The sequence below is a fragment of the Vidua macroura genome, chromosome 1 (assembly GCF_024509145.1).
Source record: "Vidua macroura isolate BioBank_ID:100142 chromosome 1, ASM2450914v1, whole genome shotgun sequence".
Lineage (NCBI taxonomy): Eukaryota > Metazoa > Chordata > Aves > Passeriformes > Viduidae > Vidua > Vidua macroura.
The window spans coordinates 10,288,407-10,312,666 of NC_071571.1; the positions used below are offsets into that span (position 1 = coordinate 10,288,407).

General features: G+C 40.8%; 1 protein-coding gene across 1 annotated transcript in view; it reads right to left on the reverse strand.

Moving 5' to 3' along the window:
- Nucleotides 1-24,260, reverse strand: part of DIP2C (disco interacting protein 2 homolog C) — a 308,057-nt gene that overhangs the window by 120,992 nt on the left and 162,805 nt on the right. Inside the window, exons 2-4 of the mRNA XM_053984007.1 lie at nucleotides 22,578-22,649; nucleotides 19,856-20,023; nucleotides 10,500-10,610 (exon numbers count right to left, since the gene is read on the reverse strand). Coding sequence (XP_053839982.1) covers nucleotides 10,500-10,610; nucleotides 19,856-20,023; nucleotides 22,578-22,649 — 351 coding nt within the window. The remainder of the gene's footprint in view (nucleotides 1-10,499; nucleotides 10,611-19,855; nucleotides 20,024-22,577; nucleotides 22,650-24,260) is intronic.

Sequence of the window (24,260 nt, forward strand, 5' to 3'; positions counted from 1 at the left end):
TGAATTCATCCATCTCTTCCTTTTGGCTCATGTAATTCCTCTCATTCCTCTCCCCTGAGCTCTTTTTGTCATTTTTTTCCCTTGTTTTGAGCTAGCCATTGGAAGCAATCTTTATTCCTTTGCATTAGTAGCCAATTTCTGGCAACATGATGGATGACACAACTGGGAGTAAGACAGGCCTAAGGCCTGAGAAGGTTTAGACTCCTTACAGGATAGCCCTCAAACACAACTAACTCACTCAGAGAAGGGCAGATTATTGAGATCAAGAAGGCTGATGCTCTGCTCTAATGAGTTGAGAATACCAAAGGATTTTTAATTAGAGGTTATTTACGTATGTATAATACATGTCTCATTTATATTGCAGTAGAGGATCAGCCCTGAAGTCAGACATTTAACAAATAAGTAAAACCACAAATAAATCTCAGTCATAGGGAAGCAAGTACCTGGGATGGCATCAAGGAAAACAGCTGGAAGAACACACAGAGGAGGCAATGGAAGCAAGGCCATTTTCTGCTGCATCAACACAGAGCGCAACATAATAATAATAATAATAACAATAATAATCTCTGTAATAACTAGAAATTGTTTTGCTACTAAAACAATTTCTAGTTATTACAGGGAAACAGCTGATACTATAGAAAAATAGCATTATCAAAGGTGAATTTTGGCTGAAAATTCTGGATAAGACAATGGTAAGTATAGCAATTGTATGCTAAGTAATTATACAGGGAGAAGGTTGGTAATTGCTGTCTTACAGGAAACCAGTAGTTGAAAGCATGAGAGTTGCTTCTGAGTTTAATCAGACCTTTGTCAGAGCTACCATGGAGACAAAGGATACACTGAGAATTCATTTCCTAATAAGCAGCTTGTAAATACTCTGAATAGAGATAACTTGGTAGCTACATTTATTGGAAATGCAATCAGGACGTGCTAAATAGGGTGAAACATGGTAAATGTGGTATCATCAGAACTGACTACAGTTGGGTTTTGTCTTTTCGTTGTCCTGGCTGACATCACTGAGTTATTTTCAGGCAGATACAGGGCAAGTGATTTCATAAAAATTCTGCTGTGTTCATCCAACATAGATCAGTCCCTTGGAAATCATCTCACCCCTGGGAATGTGAAAGTGAGTCCATATAATAACAGATCTTTGCTGGGGGTGATGCTACAACGAAGCAGTCTCAGAATACTTTCACAATCTCTCTGGGTATTAAGATAGGAAAGCATATGGCCCAAACAGTGTGACACCTAATTTCTCTCCATCTGGAAGCAGATGTGCTATTAATTCTGAAATATGGCATTCACAATAGTCAACACATGATTGAATGCAGGAACAGCTGCTCTAAGATAACTTTCATTTATAGGAGGGCTGTGGAGGTTACTAACAGAAATAAACTGTTGCTTACCTTTCAAGAAACAACTTATGTGTGCAAGGTTCAGTCTTTGGGATATTTAAGCTATATATATTAGGCCTCTGGCTTTACTGGGAACTGGGGATACATGGAGATGCAAGGGAAACTTCTCTTGTCTTTTCATGAATTTGGGGCTGAGTTTTGTTGATCTGTACCATTTTTGGCAGTTAAAAGTCAGTGGTTTAGAAAAGATGTGCATTCCCATGAATGTGCCACTGTAAAAGGCTTGGCTTTTCAAGGATGCTGCAGGCAACAATCCCCACTGGTGCAGGAAGCTGCTCCTTGCACTCCCTGAAGGGCTATGCCATCCTTCAGCCAATGCTGAGCACCCCCTGAGCATCTTCCATCCCCACCTGCTGCACACATGCACAGACCAGATGCTTGGTATGTTCTCATGTGGTCAGAAAGCTAAACATTAAGGAAGGGAAGCATGGCTGTCATCTCCCACTTTGGCTGGCACAGCAGTAATCCATAATTCTGGGTAGAAGGAAGAGAGAAGCTGAACACGTGGCTGGGAAAGCTGCACGGGCAGGATGTGAAACACAGAGCTCACATGCTGGAAACAGAGGACACCAAAACAGATTGAACTCTCTGACTCCACAGCTAGTTTTGCTGAAAGGCATAGTTTTTGCGTTAATTTGGATTCTTCTGGTATTATAATGAAGTTAATTTTAAAATATTTTTTCTCAAAACTCTGAGAATTTTTAAAAATTGTATTAACTCTACTCATAAGTGAAATAAAACCCCAACATGCATGTCTCCCACTAATAATTTCCATCCCTCCATTTATTTATTATCCCATTTGTAATGCACTTTGGAAGTCAGCTTCACACAGTGATCTCATCTCAGGCCCCCTTACTATGCAATCTGAACTAAACTAACTTTATATTTGTTTCTCTCTGGAGATCCTCAAATAATTTTTCTCAAGAGCTCTATACTTATCCTCACAAACTTTTTGTTCTGGGTCAAAAGCAAGGATGTGGTCATATAAATTACATATTTGCCAGTATTTTTCTTCAACTTCTTTTTTGTCCCGATTGAGTCATTGCTTGAAATTTGTAAGCAAGCTAAATCAGATAGGAGATTAAATAATTTCTGAATAAGTCTGCTTACAGCTAGGTTAATGATTTCAAATTAACTTTTACAAGTAACCCTCACTCAAATTTAAGGTTAAAATATTGTTTTATGATCAGTCACATGAACATTTATATGCAATCCCATTCTAATACATAGCATATTAAACATATTTTCCTTTCTCCTTATTCTTTGGGGAAATGCTAAATGATGAGGGTTCAGTAAAAATGAGTCCTCAAATCTTCCCATTCCATCCTTTAGCATGCACAGCTCTCATAATGTCATAGTGTAATTATTTTTTGTCAGTTCTGGCAGGATTGCAGAACGATATCTTGACTCTGCTTTCAAAACCACAAAATATAAGTAACCTGTATATTTTCAAATCACCACAAGGTAAGCTGTAAAGTCACAAAATGGAACCAACCTTTGTTAGGGTTCATGCACACACCTACCTCATGGTAAATGAGAACAAATACATGGTGAGACAGGTACTGAAGCTCCTAGAGCAGAGCAGCTCAGCTAAGAAAGGTCTGGTGCCAGCATCTCTAGGACTTGGGTCTACAGGGAATGTTCTTTCATTCCTAATTATCATATTTCAAATGACCCTCAAACCTGACCTGGGATGATTTGTTCTGAAGTTTAACAATTTCATGCTCAGTATAAATTGTGCTGTCTTTTCCCCTTTGAACACCAGTGTGGGAAAGGTGGCTCAGGAGTTTGAGCTGTGAAAGGTGCAGTTAGGATGCATTTGTTTTGGCAGTACCTCCAAGTATCTCCTATATTAAAATGTCTTTTAAAAGAAGTGCTGAGTGCACTTGAAAAATACATGAAAAATACTTGAAAAACCACTGTTGTTCTCTGCAGTGGTGGGATCTCTGGGGCAGGGGCTGGCAGCTCTCCAAGGATGTACCAGACCAATTTACTGGTCTCCAAGGTGTACCAGACCAATTTTTTCTTTTTCACTTCTACCACCTAAATTATGGAGAAAAAAATCACCAGAAGAGTGTCAGAAGGGAGGTACTCTCCCAGCTGGGAGTGCAGGTAACACAACCACCCTACAGCCCATACCCTTCCTCCATGCTACCGGCTGAGAGATGTTGATTCCAAAAATGGCATTTCTCAAAACACTCCTTTTCTCAGCTCCCAGCTCTGTGCTCACCTGCTGCTGTGCCTTTTAAAACCTCTCCACTGAGTCCATGCAGTGCATGTGCTCTCTTTTGCTAGTCTTACTTCTAGGACACCATTAACCTCCAGACACAGAGGCAGCACAATTTCACTTATGCTGCTACTTCCCACATCATTCCTGACATCTGGAAAAGTCAGATTTTAGAGCTCATTGGTCTCACTTTTATTACACTGCTCCAGGCAGTGCTCTGGTCATCTTCAAGGCCTATTACAAAGCTCATGAGAAACAAGAAGCTTAATAACCTTGGCCCAACTCATTTATCCCATCCTTGTCTCATCAGAGAATTCTGGTGCAGTAGAAATCATAGAGACACTATCTCATGCCTAACACATCCATATGCCTTTGAATATATTACACCACATTCCTTAGCAATTAATGTTGCTCTTTTTTTAGTTTTTAAATTTTATTGGTCCACATTTTTTCTGTTATCCATTCTGGTTTTAGGTGGGTTTTTATTACTGACAAGTGTGGAAACAGTAAAAGCCAGGTCTTGGCACACGAGAAGGTGCTCTGGGATGGAGAACTCAAGCTTCTTGCTTTGGCCTCATCTAAAGGCCACAGGGTGTCCTTTTGGGAAAATGGAAGTTGGAAAGGACCTGATGTTTCAGCTCCTTGTGTGTTGATCACCCAGCTGAGGGAGGATAACACACTTGTTCTCCAGAAAGGTGCTGAAGGTCTCTGACAGAGAGTTGCTCTCTGAACCTCCCAGACCACAACCGGGCTGGGAAACACAGAACTGGGGGGGGGGATTTATGGTGACCAAGACCACAATTTCTGATCACAAGGACCTCCCAGTTGCCCAGGGGCTCTGTCACCTGGCGGGGCCCCAGCAGCTGCTGCTGTACTGCGCTGCAGCCTTTACGTGGCAGCAGAGCCCAGCTCAGCTCCGGCCACCACCACGGCAGCCACAGCAAGGGCCAAGCTCGGGCAGCACGGTCACCACAGGGCTACACTGCAGAGGGGCTTTTAAGCACCCAATCAGTTAAGACCATTCTTCCCAAAGCAAGACAGCTGATATGATGGCATTTTAAATAATGGTGGCAGAAACTTCAGGTTCTCCTATGAGGGTTTTCAGCGGTAGCAAGAGCAGAATGCAGCCACTGCTACCAGCGAGCAAACAGGGCCCTAGTGACAGTATGGAGGGACAACAGCCTCTGAAATGTCAGTATTCAACTGGGTCTGTCATTCAGACAGCGGTGTGAAAGCTAAAGCTAGGCTGTTCAAGCTACCCCCTTGCCCAATCCACCACATAATTCCCATCTCCTCTTCTCAACACACCATTCCAAATCCATGGATCTGCAGCTTCCAAAAGTACGCGAGAAACCTAGTTCCTAAACAGCACTAAGGAAACAAAAGCTGTATGGCCAACTGCAGCTACGTCTACATGTCCATTATTCACTCATACTCCAGTCTGTGCCTGACTCTGCAGTCCCACGAGCAGACCAAGGCTGATGCTGACTTCTATTCTGCATGCAGAGTGCTGGGCAAGCCAGCATTCCTCTGTCTGAGCTCTCCTGCCTGAAAATCCACTGGGCCAGAAAAGCCTCTTGGCAAAAGTTACTGATCCAGCCTACAGCACCATTTGGCTTCAGTGTCATCTTGAGCCCCCAGATAATGTTATAGCACAAGCACCGGATAAGGAATGGCAGTTGCTAAGAGAAAAACATTGCCATGATCTACACTTGGCAAACCTTTCCAAATATTGTTTCCAAATGTGGAAATATTAAGAGATTTTTTTAAAAAAAATTAGTAGTAAACAAATCAAGGAATGCTTTTGGATTAACATCAGCTAAACTATTTGCCACATTTGTATAATGAAAATAATATCGCTTCACCCTGCACTAATTCAGTTACTACACTTTATAGCATTTTCTATTTCTTTAGACATCAGGAAAATGATCAAAGCTGACATTTTGAAACATAGTGGTTTCAGGCTCCCTTCCTGTACAAAAAAGAAGCAGCCAGGAAATTTTAAACCTTTTTGGTTTGAAGAATTAGACTGAATTTCCAGTGCAGGCTGAATTCTAAAATCCAATTATCTTGAAGCAAAAAATATCCCAGGAACATTGAGGGGAAAAAAATAGTGTCCACAAACTCAAGTATTAATTTTATTTAGAATATAAAATCATAGAAAGCAGGTTTTCAAAATTATAGTGCAGAAAAATTTGGTTACAACATTAATGAAATAATAATAATAATAATAATAATAAAGATAATAAAGAAATAAGAAAACAGATAGGGATTAAAAACATCACAGTTTGACATTTTGCATTGTACAAGAGAATAAGTTGAAGGTGATATTAGTGGCAGCAATGATTTTGAGTCTCCAAAGAGAGTTCATTAAACAATCTTTGCTGACATCTAAATCCACATAAAAAGCAAAGGCATGGAAGGAGAACTGGATGACTTTCAGCATCTTAGACTTCCAATTAGGAAAACCTTACCAAGAAGAGACAGAAAAGGACTTTGATCAGAATTTGAATGGGAAATTTATTTGCAGATGTTAATTGAAATAAACTGTGCATAAACACTAAGGAAGGAAAATGTTTTCTAGATATGAATTCCTTATTGGTTAAAGAGTGTGTATTCATTTTTTTGGGCTTTTTCCAAGTAGATGTGCCAAATATGATAACAAACACTCAGTCTGGGTAACAGCTAGGATCTAACAATCACAATGTGATCAGAGCAGAGATGCTGAAGTATTAAGCACAGCAAAACAACAAGCCAAACAAAGACTTCTACCTGAAGCAAATCTGAATCTGAAAATATGATAACCAGAATGAAATCTGACTTGCAAGTTTGCAACCTACAGTAATAACTGAGTAATTAAGAGACCAAGAAAGAAGCAGACTTCTGATCTCACAGGGGCAATAAACAGAAGGGGAGTACATAGTTAGGGTTGTTTGAGGTTTTTTTTCCTAGGGTGGAACATTCCACTGTATCTTAGCAAAGCTCCTCTGAAAGTAAATTTGAAGACAATCTGATAACTTTTAAAAATTGAAATGTATACTTACATTTACTTTCACTGACATTTGCTACATTTGGTTTTCTTTTGAGTGAGTGAAGATGCAGGAATTGTTCAAACCAGTTTGCTGGAGAGCTCGTGGCTTGCTGAGGAGTCATGCTATACAGCAACCAAGCTAGGAATTCAAAGCCTTGCCAGAAGACCCCAAAACACTGTCAAGCTTCTCAGTTTTAATGCTGAGGACATTTTCAGAGCAGCAAAATCTGAATTTATAGTATAGTCCTGACTCTCCTACAGTGAGATTCCTGCACTAATAACAGCCCTCTATACTGAATACCTTACTTTTCTTCTCAGTAATGAAGTTTATGTCTTTATTTTATACATATATGTATATAATTACAATTGCCCCATCCCTAAGACAGGACCTCATGTACCCATGTACCTCATGTACCCATTTCACTGAACAAATGCCTTCCTTTAAGGGCAGCAGGCAGCAACTGAAACCAAGAGGCAACAACACCAACTCAGAGCACTCTTGGGGTCTCAGAAGAGGCACGCAATGAAGATAGGCAGGATGTCTCCTTTTGCCCATCCCCAAACTGACTCAACATCTTCATGTACAAATGGCAAACACAGCTCAAGCAGACAACTTTCACCTCACAGTCAAATGTACATGTTTTTAAAAGAACTGCTCTGGCGAATCACAGCTTGGAGATTTGAGGACCATGTGTTGAACGCCCACAAATTAGACAAGTTCAGGAATAGTATTTTTTTACCTATTTAAAAACTGGGTAGAAATCAGACCATTTATAGTGTAATGTTGGAGAAGCTCTTAGGAGCTTATATATCAAGGAATTATTACGCAGATACCACAACCATTATTCAACAGAAAATTGGCAACATCTACAGTATGAACCCAGGGTTTCCGAGGGGAGGAGGGAGTTTTAAAAATTTATCAGAATGGTCTGGACACGCATGAACTTTCTCTGTCACATTTATCATTTAATTTTCCTTTAAATGGGACTGGCAAACTCTTTGACTAATGGAATGAACCAGAGATATGTTACAAAAGGTTTAATAAGGAGTTCTCCACAATTTTCCAGTTGTGTCAGCACAATGAGTCTGAATGCATCCAGCAAGAGACATCTCTCAAACACAATCCAGAGCCTTCACAGTCAAATTTACTCTCCTCAAGACCTTCCATAACCATCAGGCCCTGGCTTCTGATTCTCAGCTCACCAGGGTCTCTCTGCCACAAAGGTTGGTGGGTGCTGCTGTCTATGGCTCCCTAATTCTGCCTAAATACACCTTCCAAGGTAGGAGTAAAGAAGTTTCAGAGCTTACTTTTCCTTTATGGAGTCACAGAATTGTTAAGGTTGGAAAAGATAACATCCAAACCAACCATCAACACAGCACCACCGTGTTCACTACTCATCCAGATCCCCAAATGTCACATCCACATGCCTTTTGAACACTTTCAGGGATGGTCATTCCACCTCTTCCCTGGGCAGCCTGTTCCAATGGTTGACAACTCTTTTGGTGAAGAATTTTTTTCCTAATATCCAATCTTAACCTCCCTGGCCACAGCATTTTCACTTGTCCTATCTCTTGTTGCTTGTGAAGAGAGGCTGAACCTCACCTGTCTCCAGTTTCCTTTCAGGGAGTTGTAGAGAGTGATAAAGTCTCCTTTTCTCCAGGGCAAACACCTCCAGCTCCCTCAGCTGCTCCTCATAAGACTTGTGCTCCAGACCCTTTGCCAGTTTTACTGCCCTTCTCTGGACATGCTCCAACACTTCAATGTCTTTCTTGTTGTGAGAAGCCATTATAAACCAGTTTTAAACCAATCACTTCCTTCACTTTGTGTTTTATCTGGAGCAGTATCATCAAGAAAGTTGGATCCCATTCACTTGGAAATGAGTTATTACCCTTCTGTTCAGCTCTGAAATTAATTTTGTCTTCCTTTAATCAGTGCTTCTATTTAGGGCATAATGATGTTCCCAACTTGCTATACTGCAAATTAAATATTTTTCTTATAGTATTACCAAACTAGAATCAGTACAGTAAGATTCAGCAGTGCCACAGAACCACAGACTGGAGTAGGTCAGCAGGAATCTCTGGAGACCATCCAGTCCAACTCCCTGCTCTAGGCAGGGTCATCTACAGCACACTGCTTGGGGCTACATCCAGTGGGAATTTTAATAACTCCAAGAATGAAGACACCACAATTTCTCTTGGCAACCTGTGCCAGTGGAGAAAAAAAAGCTTTTTCTTAGGCTTACTTCAATTTTTTCATATTTGAATGAGTCTGACTGCATCCAGCAAGAGACTTCTCTCAAACACAATCCAGAGCCTCCACAGTCGAATTTACTCTTCTCAAGACCCTCTATAACCATCAGGCCCTGGCTTCTGACTCTCAGCTCACCAGGGTCTCTCTGCCACAAAGGTTGGTGGGTGCTGCTGTCTATGGCTCCCTAATTCTGCAGCTGCAAGAGAGGCAGCACCAGATGAACCAGTCTGTGGCCTCAGGTTGCTGTCTGGGAAGGATGCTCATATTGCAGCAGCCTCTGAAGCAATTCAAACAACAGCTGAGCACACCTATCCTTCATCCTGTTAGGGTGCAGTACATGCAGTACATGCAGTTACACCTTCAAAGGTAAGAGTAAAGAAGTTTCAGAGCTGCCCAGATCCCTCTGAATGGCATTACACATGTGTGCTGTATCAACTGCTTCTTCCAATTTAGTATCATCTGCCAGTGTGTGAAGAGGGCACCATCTCACCTGCAAAGTCACTAATGAAGCTATTAAGGGGTACTGGAGCCAGTATTCACTCCCTACAGTACCATCAGAGACTGGTGTCCAGCTGGACTTTGTGTTACTGATCACAACTCTCTGAACTCAATTTCAGCCAATTTTCAGACCACCTCACTGTCCACTTATCTAGTCCACATTTCACCAGTTTGCCAAGGAGGATGTTATGACAATGTCAAAAGCCTCACTGAAGGCAAGGCATCCAACTTCCACTGCTCTTCCTTCAACCTCCAGGGAAGTCATCTCATTGTAGAAGGTCATTAGGCTGATCAGGCATGAATTGACCAAGCTACTAAGAGAACTTTGTAAATCCATGCTGTCTACTCCCAATGACCACCTTGTCCTTCATATGTTTAAAAAGAGTTTCCAGCATTATTTGCTCTACCACCTGCTCAAGAGATTGAGAAGAGTCTGGCTGGCCTGTAGTTTCCCAGATCCTATTTCTTGCTGTTCCTGAAGACAGCAATGAACTTGCTTTCTCTCAGTCTGCAGAAACCTCCCCTGACTTTCTGAGGAGTTGAAAGTGGACTCACATTGGTCAGCGATGCATCCCCATCATGTCCCACAGACTTCTACTCGTTCAGTTTGTTCAAATATTCCCTGTCCCAATTCTCCTGCACAGAGGGTAGGCTGTCATTGCTCAAGACTTTCCCACGGGTCTCAAATGCCTTGGTTTCCAAACTCAAATATCATCAGCACAGACCAAGGCAAAGGATACATTAATTATCTTGGCCTTTTCCATGCCCTTTGTCACCTGGTCTCCTGCCCCATTCAGCAGTGGGACCATGTTGTCCCTACTCCTCCCTTTTTTATTAATATGCTTGTTGAAGGCTTTTTTGCAGCCCTTCACACTCACTGCCAGATCCGGTTCCAGATGTATCTTGGCTTCATAACTCCACCCCTGCACGCTTGGACAGCGTCTCTCTATCTGTACAAGGAATGTTCCCCATGTATAGCTACACGAGTTCACAACAAACTTCTTTTTAAAAAAGTGAGGAACAGAACAAGACATTCCAAATTTTCGTCCCAGTTCTGGGGTCTTCAGTCCCACTCACCCGATCTGTAGCGCTCATCCCGTGACCCTGAGGACCTGCGACGGTGATACCGAGAGGAAGAGGACGGAGTGACAGGAGTTCGACGTTCTTGTGGTAACGCCTGGTCCACCCCTGCATTAATGAAAAAAAAAAAAACCAAACAGCTCATTCTGATTGCATTTTGGAAGATTTATAGTGAGGAGGAGTTCAGCATACACTGGCATACACTGAATGAACATTCAGTGCCTAAAGCGCATCGTGTCAATTGGTTACACACTACTTGCCTCTGGTCAGCTTTTCTGATGTGGTTATTTTCCTGGTTCTCTCTAAAAAACCTTTTTTCCAGGGTCATGGACAACATAGAAAGAGCAAACAGACAGTAAGCTTGGCATTTTTTATTTCACAAACAAATGACTTTTCATAAAGTAATATTTAGGAAATATTTTAATGAGCTAATAAAGGTAGACAGCATTGCAATGGAAATTTTCCTGCAAAATGGTTCCTATGAAAACTTAGTGTGTATCATCTAAAACCTCATCTGGTTGGATGGTGTTAGCTGGTGACAACATAATACTAACCTATGGAAACTAGGTCCTGCGGGAAGGAAAATATAGTAATAACTATAGTTATTTTTACCTACCAATGGTCAGAAAGTAAACTATAACTGCACCAAACCAGGTTGAAAATAGTGGCCTGTTCCAGCAAAACAACAAAAATAGCCTTGTAAACCTGCAGCATTTGAATATGCTGAGCCTAAACATCCAGTATTTTAAGATTCAAACCTTTTATTAATCCCTTTCCCATAGTGAATTTGCTTTTTTTTAATAGGATTTTCTTGAAAGCTTCTTAAACTATAGTAGTAATATAACAACAGCATGATATATCAACACTTCTAGAAACTGATGTTCTTTGACAACTTCCAGAAAAGAGTGAAGGCAATGACTTAAACAGGAAAGTTCAAACAATAGGAAAAGAAATCAAACCTGCACGTGTAATAGTGGCATGATGTGGTTCCCTGCTCTCTTCCAGAGAAGAACCTGAGCAGACAAGCCCAGCTGATGCATTCAGCTTTGAGCCAACAAAGCACAGAGCCTTGGGTGTGTGATGCACAGGGGTAAAGAACAGGAGGAACCTGACAAAATTAAATTGATTCTTTCCTACAATTTTTTACCTTTAAGAAGTATTTACACACTACATGTAACTGTAAGAACACAAGAAAATCTGGCCCCTTGCACTTAGAGCTCAAATGTAGGACTAATAACTTGAAATTGGATTCAACAAAACAATGCTTGGAAATATGTTCATATTTTTCAATTAAAACATAATGTAAAAACTCTCCACTACTATTTCCAAACAGTTCAATGCCAGCTTATTAGAGACGGATAAGAGTTTACATTTGTGGAAACAAGAATTTTTATGCAGACTGCAGACCAACCAAAAATCCTGTGATTACTTCAATCAGTCTCAGTTGGGTTTCAATGGACTTTTTAAAAAAGCATCTTTTGAAAAAAGTTGGCATTGTATGCTTATTTCTTTGTGAAAATAAACTGCACTGGAAATCCAGCTTTTCTCTTAAATCTTTGGATTATCAGCAATGTCAAGTCTGCTTTGATTTTGTGGAGGAATGGCTGGTTGGCTAAAAAACATGCTTGGAGTAAAATCTCATAGGCGCCTACAAGACAGAATGAATCCATAAATTTTACTCTACTCAGATTGTGATTAATAATTCACTCTCTTAAATCAAATAAAATGTCTTCATTTAACTCCTCTGTCTCCATACTATAGTACTGCATAATTTCACTTGCTCTCATTTCCCTTAATATTCTTTCAGCCAGGTGAACCTGACTTCTAAATCACTGAAATAACCAAAAGGAGTACTTTCTACTCCCTTTTATATTCAGAACTTTTCCCTCTTTATTTGGCAAGCCTGAAAATGAGCAATATACAGTTAATAATAAAACTAATTTTAACTGTAATTTTTCCAAAAATTATGTTTCAGTCTGTATGAGATGCTAAGCACCATTACTCATCTCAGTCCTTATCTACATTGTCAGGAATGAAATCATTTCTGGAAATCACATGTATTCACAAAAATCCTAGACAAACACACCCAAAAATTCTACACCTAACACTGATGCTGTGTGACAGAAGTTTTGCTAAGAAAAAGTAGTGCCACATTTCCCATGGCAAGTGACTTGTGTAGGGCAATGGCATGTGGAGAAAAACAAAGAAAACTGAGATGTTGCCGCTGCAGTACAACATCAAGATGATACAGGAAAAGGGGATTAACTGCATCTTCCAAACAACAAAACCACATGCAATAGGCTTTAGAAACAGCTAGGGGAAATTAAATTCTGAGGAAAAGCATCAGTTTCAGAGGTACACAACTGCTGTAGGAGGGAGATCTTCCAGGTAGACCTGAAAGCCATTGGGCAAAACACATTCAAGCCTGAGGCTTCCTTCTCCTGGATTAGTGACTGTGAGATACCTCAAGTACCTCAGTCCCTTTTCTGCAGCTGGGGGCAGTACACAAACATCTTTTTCCAGGTGCAAAATAAACAGTGCACACAAGATAACATCAAACACTGACCCTGCCATGGCAGAAAACAGCAGGACACCCAACTGGCCAGGCAGCACTGCTGCCCACAGCACTCCCCAACACTGCCAAGGGCTCTTCCCTCCTCCAGTTCACTATGGAGATTGTGTTTTTACTACAGATACATTAAGTAGCTCATCTAATCGTAAAACTGAGACACTTTAGCAAGTTTCATTTCCTTCTACTTTGTATACATCTATTTGTTTTAACTAAGTCAGTTCTGACCCAATGGGCAACATGAAGTTTCTTCATATAGTCAGAAAAGAGGGAGCCCCAACTCATCATCCTGCACTAGTAGTCATTTAAGGAAATAGAAAACTAAATGAGAATATCAAAATGTCTTATGAGATCTGGGGGATCATTTGATGGCTTTACTTTCTACTTACCCATATATATAAAAACAGTGAATAAATCTCTGCCCAAGAGTGGAGTAGGACATGTAAACTTGGCTCACTGACAACACCAATTAAGATGAGGAAGTTAATTGTGTGCTAAAATACAAGAAGAAGCTCTGCATCCGCCAACTGTGGGGACACCTCTTTGTATTAAGTTCCTCTAGGGTGAAAAACCAGAAAGCAGTGTCCCAGTCTGGAGAGACAGCAAGGAACTGGATGACAGCTCTCTGCTGAAGGGGCTGGAGCAGGAATTAGCTGGATTGCCCGGACTCACATCTTGGCTTCCTGTGCACCCGCTGGCTCCCAAGGCACCAGCAATGGTGTGAGACAAAGGACACAATAGCAAGAACCTACACACTGCCATTCCTAAGCAATGGGTGGGAGTAAAAGCCATGCAGAATAATGAGTACCATGAAATCAGTGAAGTGTTGCCACAAATAACAAAGTGGTGTTAACAGCCAAATTGTTCACCTCCATGAAGGCTCTAGCAGTATAGTGCAGTAACAAGAATATATTTTTTTTCACTTCTGCTTCTGAACATAACTAAACCCAAAGAATTGATAACTTTCACAGCCAGCACAAAGGTCTGTGAGTTAAGTGCTAATGCTTGTTCATTGTTCATAAAGCTTTACCCAGACGTGTTTGTGAATTGGCGGCTACCCAGACGTGTTTGTGAATTTGCTGCGTAATGGCTTGAGAATCCATACTTGGATCAATTCCTAAATTTAGGGAGGTGGTAAAGCAATGAATGGCTTTCCTAAGAGAAAGGCCAGTGTCATGACACTGCCCTGTGCACAGACACATTCACAGCCACTGTCAAAGTGGCATAATTCTAAATAACACCGTGGTCTACCCCAGTCTTGCAGCTGAAGCAGGACTTTACCAGGTAAGTGTGATTAGCACTAGCGATTGACTCTTTGCAAGTCATGAAGAATTTCAAGAAAATGTATATGCCTGGAACACAGTTATTTTATAGGAGAGGCTTAGAAATCCATGCATCACAATACAAACAGGCATCAGCAGGTGCATTGGAGCAAACAGACATGTTCCTAACACAAGCTAAAGCTCCTAAGGCCCCTATATTTAGGTGTCTACAAGAAGGTGCTTAAGCTAAGCTCCCATTATGAAAAACAGTGACCTAGACCAGAACTCAGGACTCTAAACAAAGGTGTCAAATTTCTTTGAAGATGTTGTGGACTGTGATACCCGGCTGGGCCAGAATGGCATTGTCCCCTTGAAGTCCTGTTTTATGTGTGCTCACTCTGTGCAGATGTCTCCAGTACAGTAGGAAGTCTTGAACAGTACCAGACACCCATCTTCAGGCAACTCTGGAAGTCCAGTGAAGCCTTGAGAGCTGTGCAAGTGGTCAGTGGAGGTATCTGCTTTGGAATAAACTGAAAAGCTCTTTGGGTATCATCAACTGAATTAACTATATCTTTTCACATAAGAATAGAAGCATAAAGTTCATAGGCAGACAACTTAATGCAGATATATCAATCCACAAATCCTAATCTGTAAGCTGGATCCTGTTTTGACTGAATTTAGCTAAAAATGCAAGAGCCTCAGTAAAGCTATTTAAGCAATACCACTACAAGCTGGATAGCTTTATTTTTAAGTGCATGGAAGGTACAAAACTGTCAGCTGGAAGCAGCTTTGCCTCTTTTTAAATTTTTTTCCCCCTTCACCTCCTTGTTCCTCCTTTCTTTATTACTTCTTTTTGTAGCTAAATTGCAACACTATGTGCTGATAACATGGCAATAGCTGCACTGCCCTCTCCAACAAAGGACAATTATCTCCCTAACGTCAGCTGACAAGCTGCTTTGATGTATCTCTTATTCCTATGTCTGTGCCAAATTATTGAATCTAAAAATATTTAAAAGCTGAAATGTCTAACTGACAAGAAATAGAAGGCATTCTTAGACAGAGGCTACATTTATTGTTCTAAAACTAACTTACAGTGTGTGCCCCCAGGAGAGAGAGCTGTAGGATAAACCAAACAACTCTAGGGCCATTGGGAAGGAAGGCACACAGTACCTGCAGGCAGTTTTAAGAAACAGTATTTACCTTCCTTTCACAGTATTTCCTGAGCTTCTATTCATTGGCTGATGGCTCAGCTTTAAAAGTAAACCCAGGTATGAACACACAGTATATTTTGTCAACATGCTAAATGTCACACTATCCCCATGGAACTCGTTATTAAGTGTGGCATTTCACTCTTCCCATCAAATGTACAACTAAGTAATGAATCCACTGGATCAGCCAGAGGAGACTTAAAACGCAATACTTCTAACCAAAGACATCCAAGAAAGTGGAGCCACATTCTGCTAGATAAATCTGAAAAAATGTAATTTCTGATTAGATTTGTTTTATTAAAAGTGTTACTTCACAGGTGAGCTTACGCTTGGTCTGACTTAAATGCACATACTTCAAATTTTCTTTCATTATTACAATCTCAATTTTGCCTTCCAGCATCTCCTTGAAAGGTTTAGCTTTCAATTCAAGTTTAGCATGGATATCCCAGGCTTCTTTTTTTCTCTCCTTTATCCCAGTGATGGTGGACATCACATTACAGCTCCAGAGCATATATGATGTTTGGTTTCCATTTTCCTTTCTACAGCTTCAATGTCCCATTTAATGATTCTTTTTGGAGAATATGTAAAAGAAGACTACCTATTCATAAAGCAAACATCTTCACCAATGGGCTGGTCAAATCACACTTCAGGCAAATTCATGCAGCCTTGTGAATTTCAGCAGTTTGTCATTTTGACAGCAGCACCCAACTCTTCAAACACCTCCACAGGCTCCACCTCCTCCGCTCCAGCACTGGTTAAGCTTTAAGGCCCTCTGTGGTGTTTTTCCTTTCTACCCTCTATCATTCACCTCTGACTGAGACATCTTTCCTCACCCATTTGTAAGATTTTAGACCAACACTTTCATGTTTCCTCCTATGCTCTTATGTTCTGCAGATGGCATCCAGGAACATCAACAGATATTTCCTTGGAAATCTTCAAATTCTTTGAAAAATATACCAACTCTGATGTGTACTAAAAATATCCTCCACCCAAAAAGCATTACACCAAGTGCTGAAACCACTACCTGCATTACTAACTGATTTCATCATGTACTCATTAGTGAAAAGTGAAGGAAGGTATTTTTTGCTCTGTGTTTGAACAAGGTTTAATATTATGAGACCTTGGTACAGGATAGAAAACAGAGATGCCATAAAAAACCCAAAGAATAATAAAATGGTAACTGGACTCTCAGTCATGGTGGCAAAACCAAAACAGTAACCATCATATTTAAGTGATGGCCTCAAGGGGTGCTTCTCAGAGACTTTCAATATCTTCATTTTTATCCAAACTAAGCTCTGCGGGTATCCACCAATTCAAAACCAAACTCTTTTTTAAGCTCAAGACTTATTAGGCATTTGTCTGTGTGCTATAGTTTCTCATCTGTGAAACATCTGCTGCACCGTTTCAGGGATGTGCCCACATGTGCCCAGGGATGTGCACGTGCCTTTCAAAGAGATCCATGTTCTCAACACACATACACTCTTTGAAATGTCCCATCATGGTTATCCCTTGGTAAGATCTTTGAGAATTAGGAAGGCAGATGCGATAGGAATACTTGTTAGTATTAATAAAATGAATACATGAGAGTACTTTTTCAGAATCAAATTTTGTTTAAATATTTCCTTGCAATCTTTGCAATCCAAATAATGTTGCAATACAAACAATGTCTATGGAAGAAAAAAATGAAATTGTAATCACCAAGTTTACTTGGACTACCTTAAGACTTGGCAGCAGGAATAGCTGAAAGCAAAGGCATGCACATATACACATAGAAAGTATGCAAATATATGCACAGAGAACAGATACATAATATATGTGTCATGCTAATAAGAGAGGCTGTGGAAATTGGTTCCTGTAATTCTACAGAAAATTGTTTTTTCATAAAGCAAAGGGATCTTCGGCACAAATGTATTATCTTCTCTGCCCTGCATAGCTTGAAATGTTCCCAGGCTGGTGCTGTTGGGGCTCCAGCAGCAGGAGGTGCAGGGATCTGTCTCTAGGCATGTGAAAGGAGCAGCAGGTGCCTTTTAAGCACCACATCTCACAGATTTATTAACCATAATAAATAAAGCACTGATGACTGGTCCACATGGTTGCACTACAAATAGAGCTACACTGGTGATACCAATGATGGGAAATTACAGAAAGCAATCTAGTGGAGACACAGCACTTGATTAAGAGAGAATGAACCACCCATGTCTGAGCTGTTAGAAGCAATGCTTAATTGATAACATTGTCTGTGAATGAATAATCAAATTTCCCGGCAAAACACTGGAAGTGAATTGGGTAAAACCACAGCTTACGGGGAATACAGGTAATTAAGTTTGCTCTTTTTTTTTCTTATAGGGTGGGTTTCTCTTTATAATGTGCATGCAGTTGTCCACATTATCTTACCCAGAACTGAATGATCAAATCAAGATAAAATTCAGAAGGTTATTCTGAAATAAATCCCTGTTTAAGTGGTTACTTCACTCTTGGCTGTCATGGCTCCTCTACAGAGGCAGTAAGAGAAAGGTCACCACACAAGAGGGACTGAGAGATATGTACAGATATAAAGGTCTGGATTCACTATTATTTTTAGATGTCTGACACAAGGGCCCACTAAGAAAAGAAAAATTGCTTTGCACACAGAACATCTCCAGCTACAAACTCACATCCTGAGAAAGCATCTTGAGAAAACAAAGCTGTACTTTTGTCTCCCTGACTTAAAGCAGGTGGGGATTTAATGGGAAAGAAAAAGGGGGCTCCCCCCATCCTTTGTCCCATTAACACTGCCAAATGCAGCATATCCGTTCCGGATTTCTGGATGTTCGACAGCCTGGCTGGAACAGTCCAAATGTCCTTTGCATATGTGCAGTCTCTGCAGCATCTGGATGTGTCAGACCTGCTGTGCATGCACTGCAGAATTAGCCTGCAGATGTGCAGTGGATCTGGTAAATCCCCTGTGTGTCACTGCAGGTTTGCTGTACAGCATGTGACAATACGCTCTCTGGGATTGTCCTGTGAGAAACAGGGAGCCTAAGAGCCAGCTCCTACATCACCTGGAGGACTATCAACCACATGGTTGCCTGGCTTTACCTTCCATTAATCCCACTCCTGAAAAATAACAGTTCTCCCTTTCTAAAATGACAGCATCCCAATAAGCATGACAAAAAGATGATATGTGTATGTCTGTTCATATATTCTGCAGCCCTTTTACGGGTTACATTTATCACATGTTTTAATATCACTAATACTGTTAAACCTGGAATTACAATTTACATTAAATCCTTCCCATTTTGCAAAAATCTGAGGCAGAGGAAGTTAACCATATCAGACTGAGGGAACCTGACCTAGAGCAGCCCTGTGTAAGAGAAGAAATACAAACACAGTCAGAATTCAATATAAGTCTCCTCCATAGAATTACAGCAAATTGGTTTGAAAATGAGTGGAGAAGGGTTTCTGAAATAGACAATCTTTTTACAAGTATGTCTTGTTCTGACAGAACTGTAAATCTTATCTTCCCTCTAGCCATCTCTTACAACATGTCTGGACAGCCTGTGCGAGTGTGGACAAGCACACAGGCTAGAGTGTGATGTCCTCCATTTGCCCACATGGTTGGCAAGAGAAAATCTGGTGTCTTGAGGGGCTGTGGATCCTCTGCAGCCTTGCTACAAATGCAGGAATAAGGGAGAATGCCTACCACCAGCCATAGGTCTTGCCAGAGGGATGGGTATCTGGGAAGGCCACAGTTCTACAGGCATGGCTGGAGTCATGCCTTGTCTTGCAGAGATGTAGACCTGAGGAATGTTCTTCCTCCAGCCTGCTCTACCAGCCTGATGCCTGTTCCTGGAAGTCAGTCTGCTTCTGAATGGCTTGGATGTGAGCAGAGCTCAGGCAGAGATCTCTACTTGAAAATAGCACAGAACTAGGGGTGCTTAGACTTTCTGCTTCCTCCAGAATCTGGTGAGCTTGGGCCTATTGAGAGCCCTGTAAAAAGGCAGTGCCAGAAAGGGAATTAGAAACACATGCATTGCTGTGTTTCACCAGCTTATTGTATGCAATCTCCTCCAAAGTATCCATGGTACGGAAGCTAGAGAAGTGTTAATACGTTCAAATGTTACTAAGAAGAGCTATTCCTTCTCCCTTCCCATCACTTCACTCTTAGGCAGAGAAAGTCAGCAACGGCCTTCCAGATGTCATCCTTTGGTTGTCCTGCCTTGCAACTGGCAGCCCCATGTCCATCCTACTGATGTAGGCATCTACCAGAGGCTTCCAGATGAGGCACAGTTATATACAGATACGGACTGGAAAAGATACATTCATCGTGCTCACCAAAACGAAAATAAAAGAGAGGCCGGTTTCCTGCTGTGCTGGCTGCTCTCTCTCTAGCGGCCGCTTCCCGGATGTCACAGACACCAATGTTGGCAGTGCGGAGCATTCTTCTGGCAGCTCCTTCACTGTGTTGCAGTCTACACCGTACCGCGGCAGCTCCATTCGCTGCTGTAACAAGTTGAAAAAAACTAATTAATTCACGTTTAGTTTTTTTACATTTGTTACAGCAACGAGTGGAGCTGCTGCCCCCATGCAGTAGAGCACACACGCACACGCACGCACAGACACCACAGGACACCCACGGAGCCAACGCGGGTCGATGTTCCACTCTGCCAACATGGGCGTTAGGAGTGTTAGCAAAGGTGCAGCGGGAGGACTGGATGTCCCAGCAGAGGGGAAATGCCTTTGGATTTCCTTTAGTTTGTTGAACGCAGTCACAGAATGCATATTCCTACCCTTTCCCATCCCAGCAAAAGTGATGTCCGTTTCCATACCGGTTTAAAATATCTCCAAACCCTCTATTCCCTTATAACACCAAGATCCAAGTCCGTCACAGCTTATAAATTCTTATATTCCCCATCAAAACAGCTTACAATCTTTTTTTTTTAAAAAAAAGGCTAATTGGTCATATATGTGATTGTTGAGATATTAACAGAGGCTTACAAAATGCAGCATCTGTTCTGTCATCCTAATTCTTCTTGGAAAGGATTCATCTCCCCCTTCCTAGTGAGCAGGGACTTAAAGCCATTCAGATGAATAAGGTCTTAGAAGGATTACATCAAATCAAAGCATTCCAAGTGTTGTCCAAAAGGTAACACAACAAAACAAACAAAAAGTACAAAGACAGCAAAAGACCCAAGCACAAATAGTATCCATTTATGGAGGAAAATACTTTAATACAGCAGAAGCAGTTTCTTCCACTACAATAAAATAATCCATTTAGCCATCAGCTAAATGATTGAGCTTAATATATTTACAAGGAAACAGTGGACAATATTTCAATACTTTGTTTTTCTTGATCTTATTACCTTCACATCTATATTTCACATTCCTTGTGAGGGATTTCGCAGCAACTTGGTGAGCAGAAAATGTTCATTTTGTCCCATCCTTAAAACAGCTCTAAGTCAGCTATATTCTCAATCATGATCTCTTCAAATTATTGAATGGACCCCACGACAAGACTGGCTTACAGACATCACTCTGCTTCTCCTTAGACTGCAAAACTTCAGTATCACAGCAGAGACCTTGAAAGGTAAATCTGTGAGGGTTCTCCATGTTCTCTCTTTCATCATTACATGCATATGAATCCCCAGCAGTTTCACCCATGGATATAGTTTGACCAGAGGACTTTGAGCTTTCTGGAGAAACAGCTCTATTTGCTTGCGTGGAGAAAGGAGAGTAACAACTAAAAAAATAAACAGATTCTGGTACCAACTGTGCCGCTGAATTGAGGACTGCTGTGAGACTCTCCATAACCCAGCAAATCTAAGCAGGTCTCATGAGAACCAGCTGTGAAGACTAATGTGTGTCTGATAGTTGGGTTGGACCGATAAATACCCAGAAATTTAATATACTGCACCTCTGGTATTGTAATTCTGTTGATTTGATTTGCTTCACTCTCTAAGGCTCCCAGTGGTTCGGGAATGTCACAGCCACCCTCAAACCAGGCTGTATCACTTCAGAAAACAGAGGTGTCTGTAACACTGATCTCTGTTGTGGAATTCCCACCAGTGGAGCAGACCAAGTGAAATCTAAAGGCACAAAATCAGCATTTTGCTATGGAGCCAGACAACACATATACAAACCTGATGAAGAGAGAACAAGGCACTGCCTTCACATATCAGCAGTTTAAATGAAACCCCATCAATTCCACTAAAAAGGAAGGATTTTGAAAAAGAAGGAGAAACTAGTGCTGAGGCCTGCAACAAAAACAAGGCTTAGAGAACAGCCAAGCCTAAGTGGAGCCTCTATAAGGCCAGTGAGACCAGGAATGCATGGGCACACTCCTCTGAGACCAAGACAGAAGAGAGGTCTACACCAATACCTACAACTACACATTGAACTTTGTGATCCAGTGCCTCACACGAGTAAAACAACTCTGGAAAGTTCTTATACGCATATATGAAATAAATTCAATTATGCAATACATTATTAAATTTAGTTTGAAGGTACATTTACACCTTTTGGGCAAGGACATGCATGCCTTAGTACTAAAAGGTATGTGTAAAAAGTCAGCTGCCCACATGCCTTAGGACAAGCTGAACTCTAAGGATATTGATGGTCTCTCTAGTGTCTTCAAAAGTGAGATGTGGACAGGCAACCCAGAAATGGAGGAAGTTACAAAGATCCAAGGTTCTCTACCACTCTTGCATACTTCTGTTCAGAAAACTTCACATGGCTGAGATGTTAATGAGTTAGGACATCATGTTTTCCTTTGGATTCCTGCATTCCTTCCAACAAACAATGCCTCTCTAACAAGCCTAGGCTGATTTAATTTTCCAGACATGACTGCCAAACCCACACCAACGTATGTAAAAAATGTACACACACATCAAAGCAGACATATATATAAGAATACACACAGAATGGATGGAATAAGCTTATTCTGCATAACAATAGCTTTGTTTTTGCCACATCTATTTCTTCAGAGATGCAGATTTCTACAGTGGCAACAATCAGTACACTTGACATCTTCATATATCACAAGCACAGATACACATACCGGGAGGCTGTGGCAGGTAGGCCCCAATTAACTTTGATCTCTTCTTTTCATATCCCTTCTGTGTGATGTCACCTGCCAAGAAAAGAAAAGGATAATCAATAAGATGTGGATAAAGACAGTGTCTAGCTTCTTAATGGCAGCACCATCAGCTTAGCCACTGCACTGTTCATCTGTCCTGACAATTAGGAATGAACAAATGAAAAGCACAGAATGATCATTCTACCCAGAAAAAACTCAATTTAGGCCAGAGCCATTCTGGCAAGAAAATACTCAACCTTGACTTATTTCAGCAACAAAGTCCAGCAGCATGGAGTTTTAAAATAATTTTGATATGCTGCACACAAGCTTTCAAAAGCTGCAATGACCTTCATTAGGTTAATAAACAATGGATTATATAGAATGTGTGGGCTTGTAGTGGCTGGCAAAACACATCAGTGATTAGCATTTTCTGTCATTAATGGGATTTTTCTAATCGAGCATGTAAGGCACAAAAGACTTGAAACTGCTGCTATGTCATTTCTGCAATAAAAATGTTTTAGCTAATTTCTGAGCAGTACTGAGGAACAAAACAAAACCAAAACAGATACACAACAGATCCACTAGAAAATAGTTCCATAAAGACCCTATGTCTGGCTTTCCACTTAAGTATCAAAAAAAAATTTGGAGGCAAATGTCTGTATTTCCTAAATTCAATTAAAGTGACACTTCACTGCGCCTCAAGCTTCCCCAGGTAAGCTATGTTTTTTTAATATAAAGATTAAAAACCATTTTTCTGTAAAAGTTTTCCAGCAAAAAATGACGCATAATTAGTCATGTAGAACAAAATATATTCTTTTAGTCTTCTTACATTTTGGGAGAAATTTGGCACCAAAACAGAGATACAATCCTGACTCTGGAGCTAAATATTGAATTTAGTACATGCATATATGCTTGTGTTCAATATAAGCTACTCCAGAAACTAAAAAGAAGGACAGCTTTTACAATTCAAAGATTTTTTAAAATAACATCATATTCCCTGCCCTATCAATAGGCCTATCTGTTATTGTGAGACTCATCACGCAGCTAAAGCTCTCTTGCAACATTAGACTTCCATATTAGTAAAGGTTGAGGGCTTAAGAGGGTGGAAACCACAAAAAAGAAGAGAAGCTTTGACTGTAGGGTTCATCTGGGCACGGCAACGTGAGCCTGTTTGTGCTGCTCCATCCCTGTGCTCAACCTTTACCTAAGGACACCGTTTGCCAAGGGAACAACACACTCATTCCAATCCCAGCTGCTCTGGCAAATGGGTGCTAAATTAGCACCAGTGTCTGCTGGTCTGAAATCAATAACTACATAAAAACATCTTCAATTGCTATGCCTTGCTGAAACACCTTTTCTTGGGAATTAGTCCAGTAAGCAATAAGGAGGCGAAATTCTCCAAATCTCTCTGCCAGTGTCCTGAGCCAACCTCTCGCCCTTGCTTCAAAAACAATCCTTAAAATAACACCTATACACTTCATATAGGTATCTCATACCATATCTCAAACTGCTCTACAAAAGAAGTCAGCTAAAATATCTGTGTTTTTAAATGAGGAGAGCGAGACTGGAGCACTTCAAATGATAATATTCCCATATTTACACAGGGAAGAAGTGGCAGACTTGGCAAGAGGTCCTAAGCCTTTAAAGTTCAAACCCACTGACTTT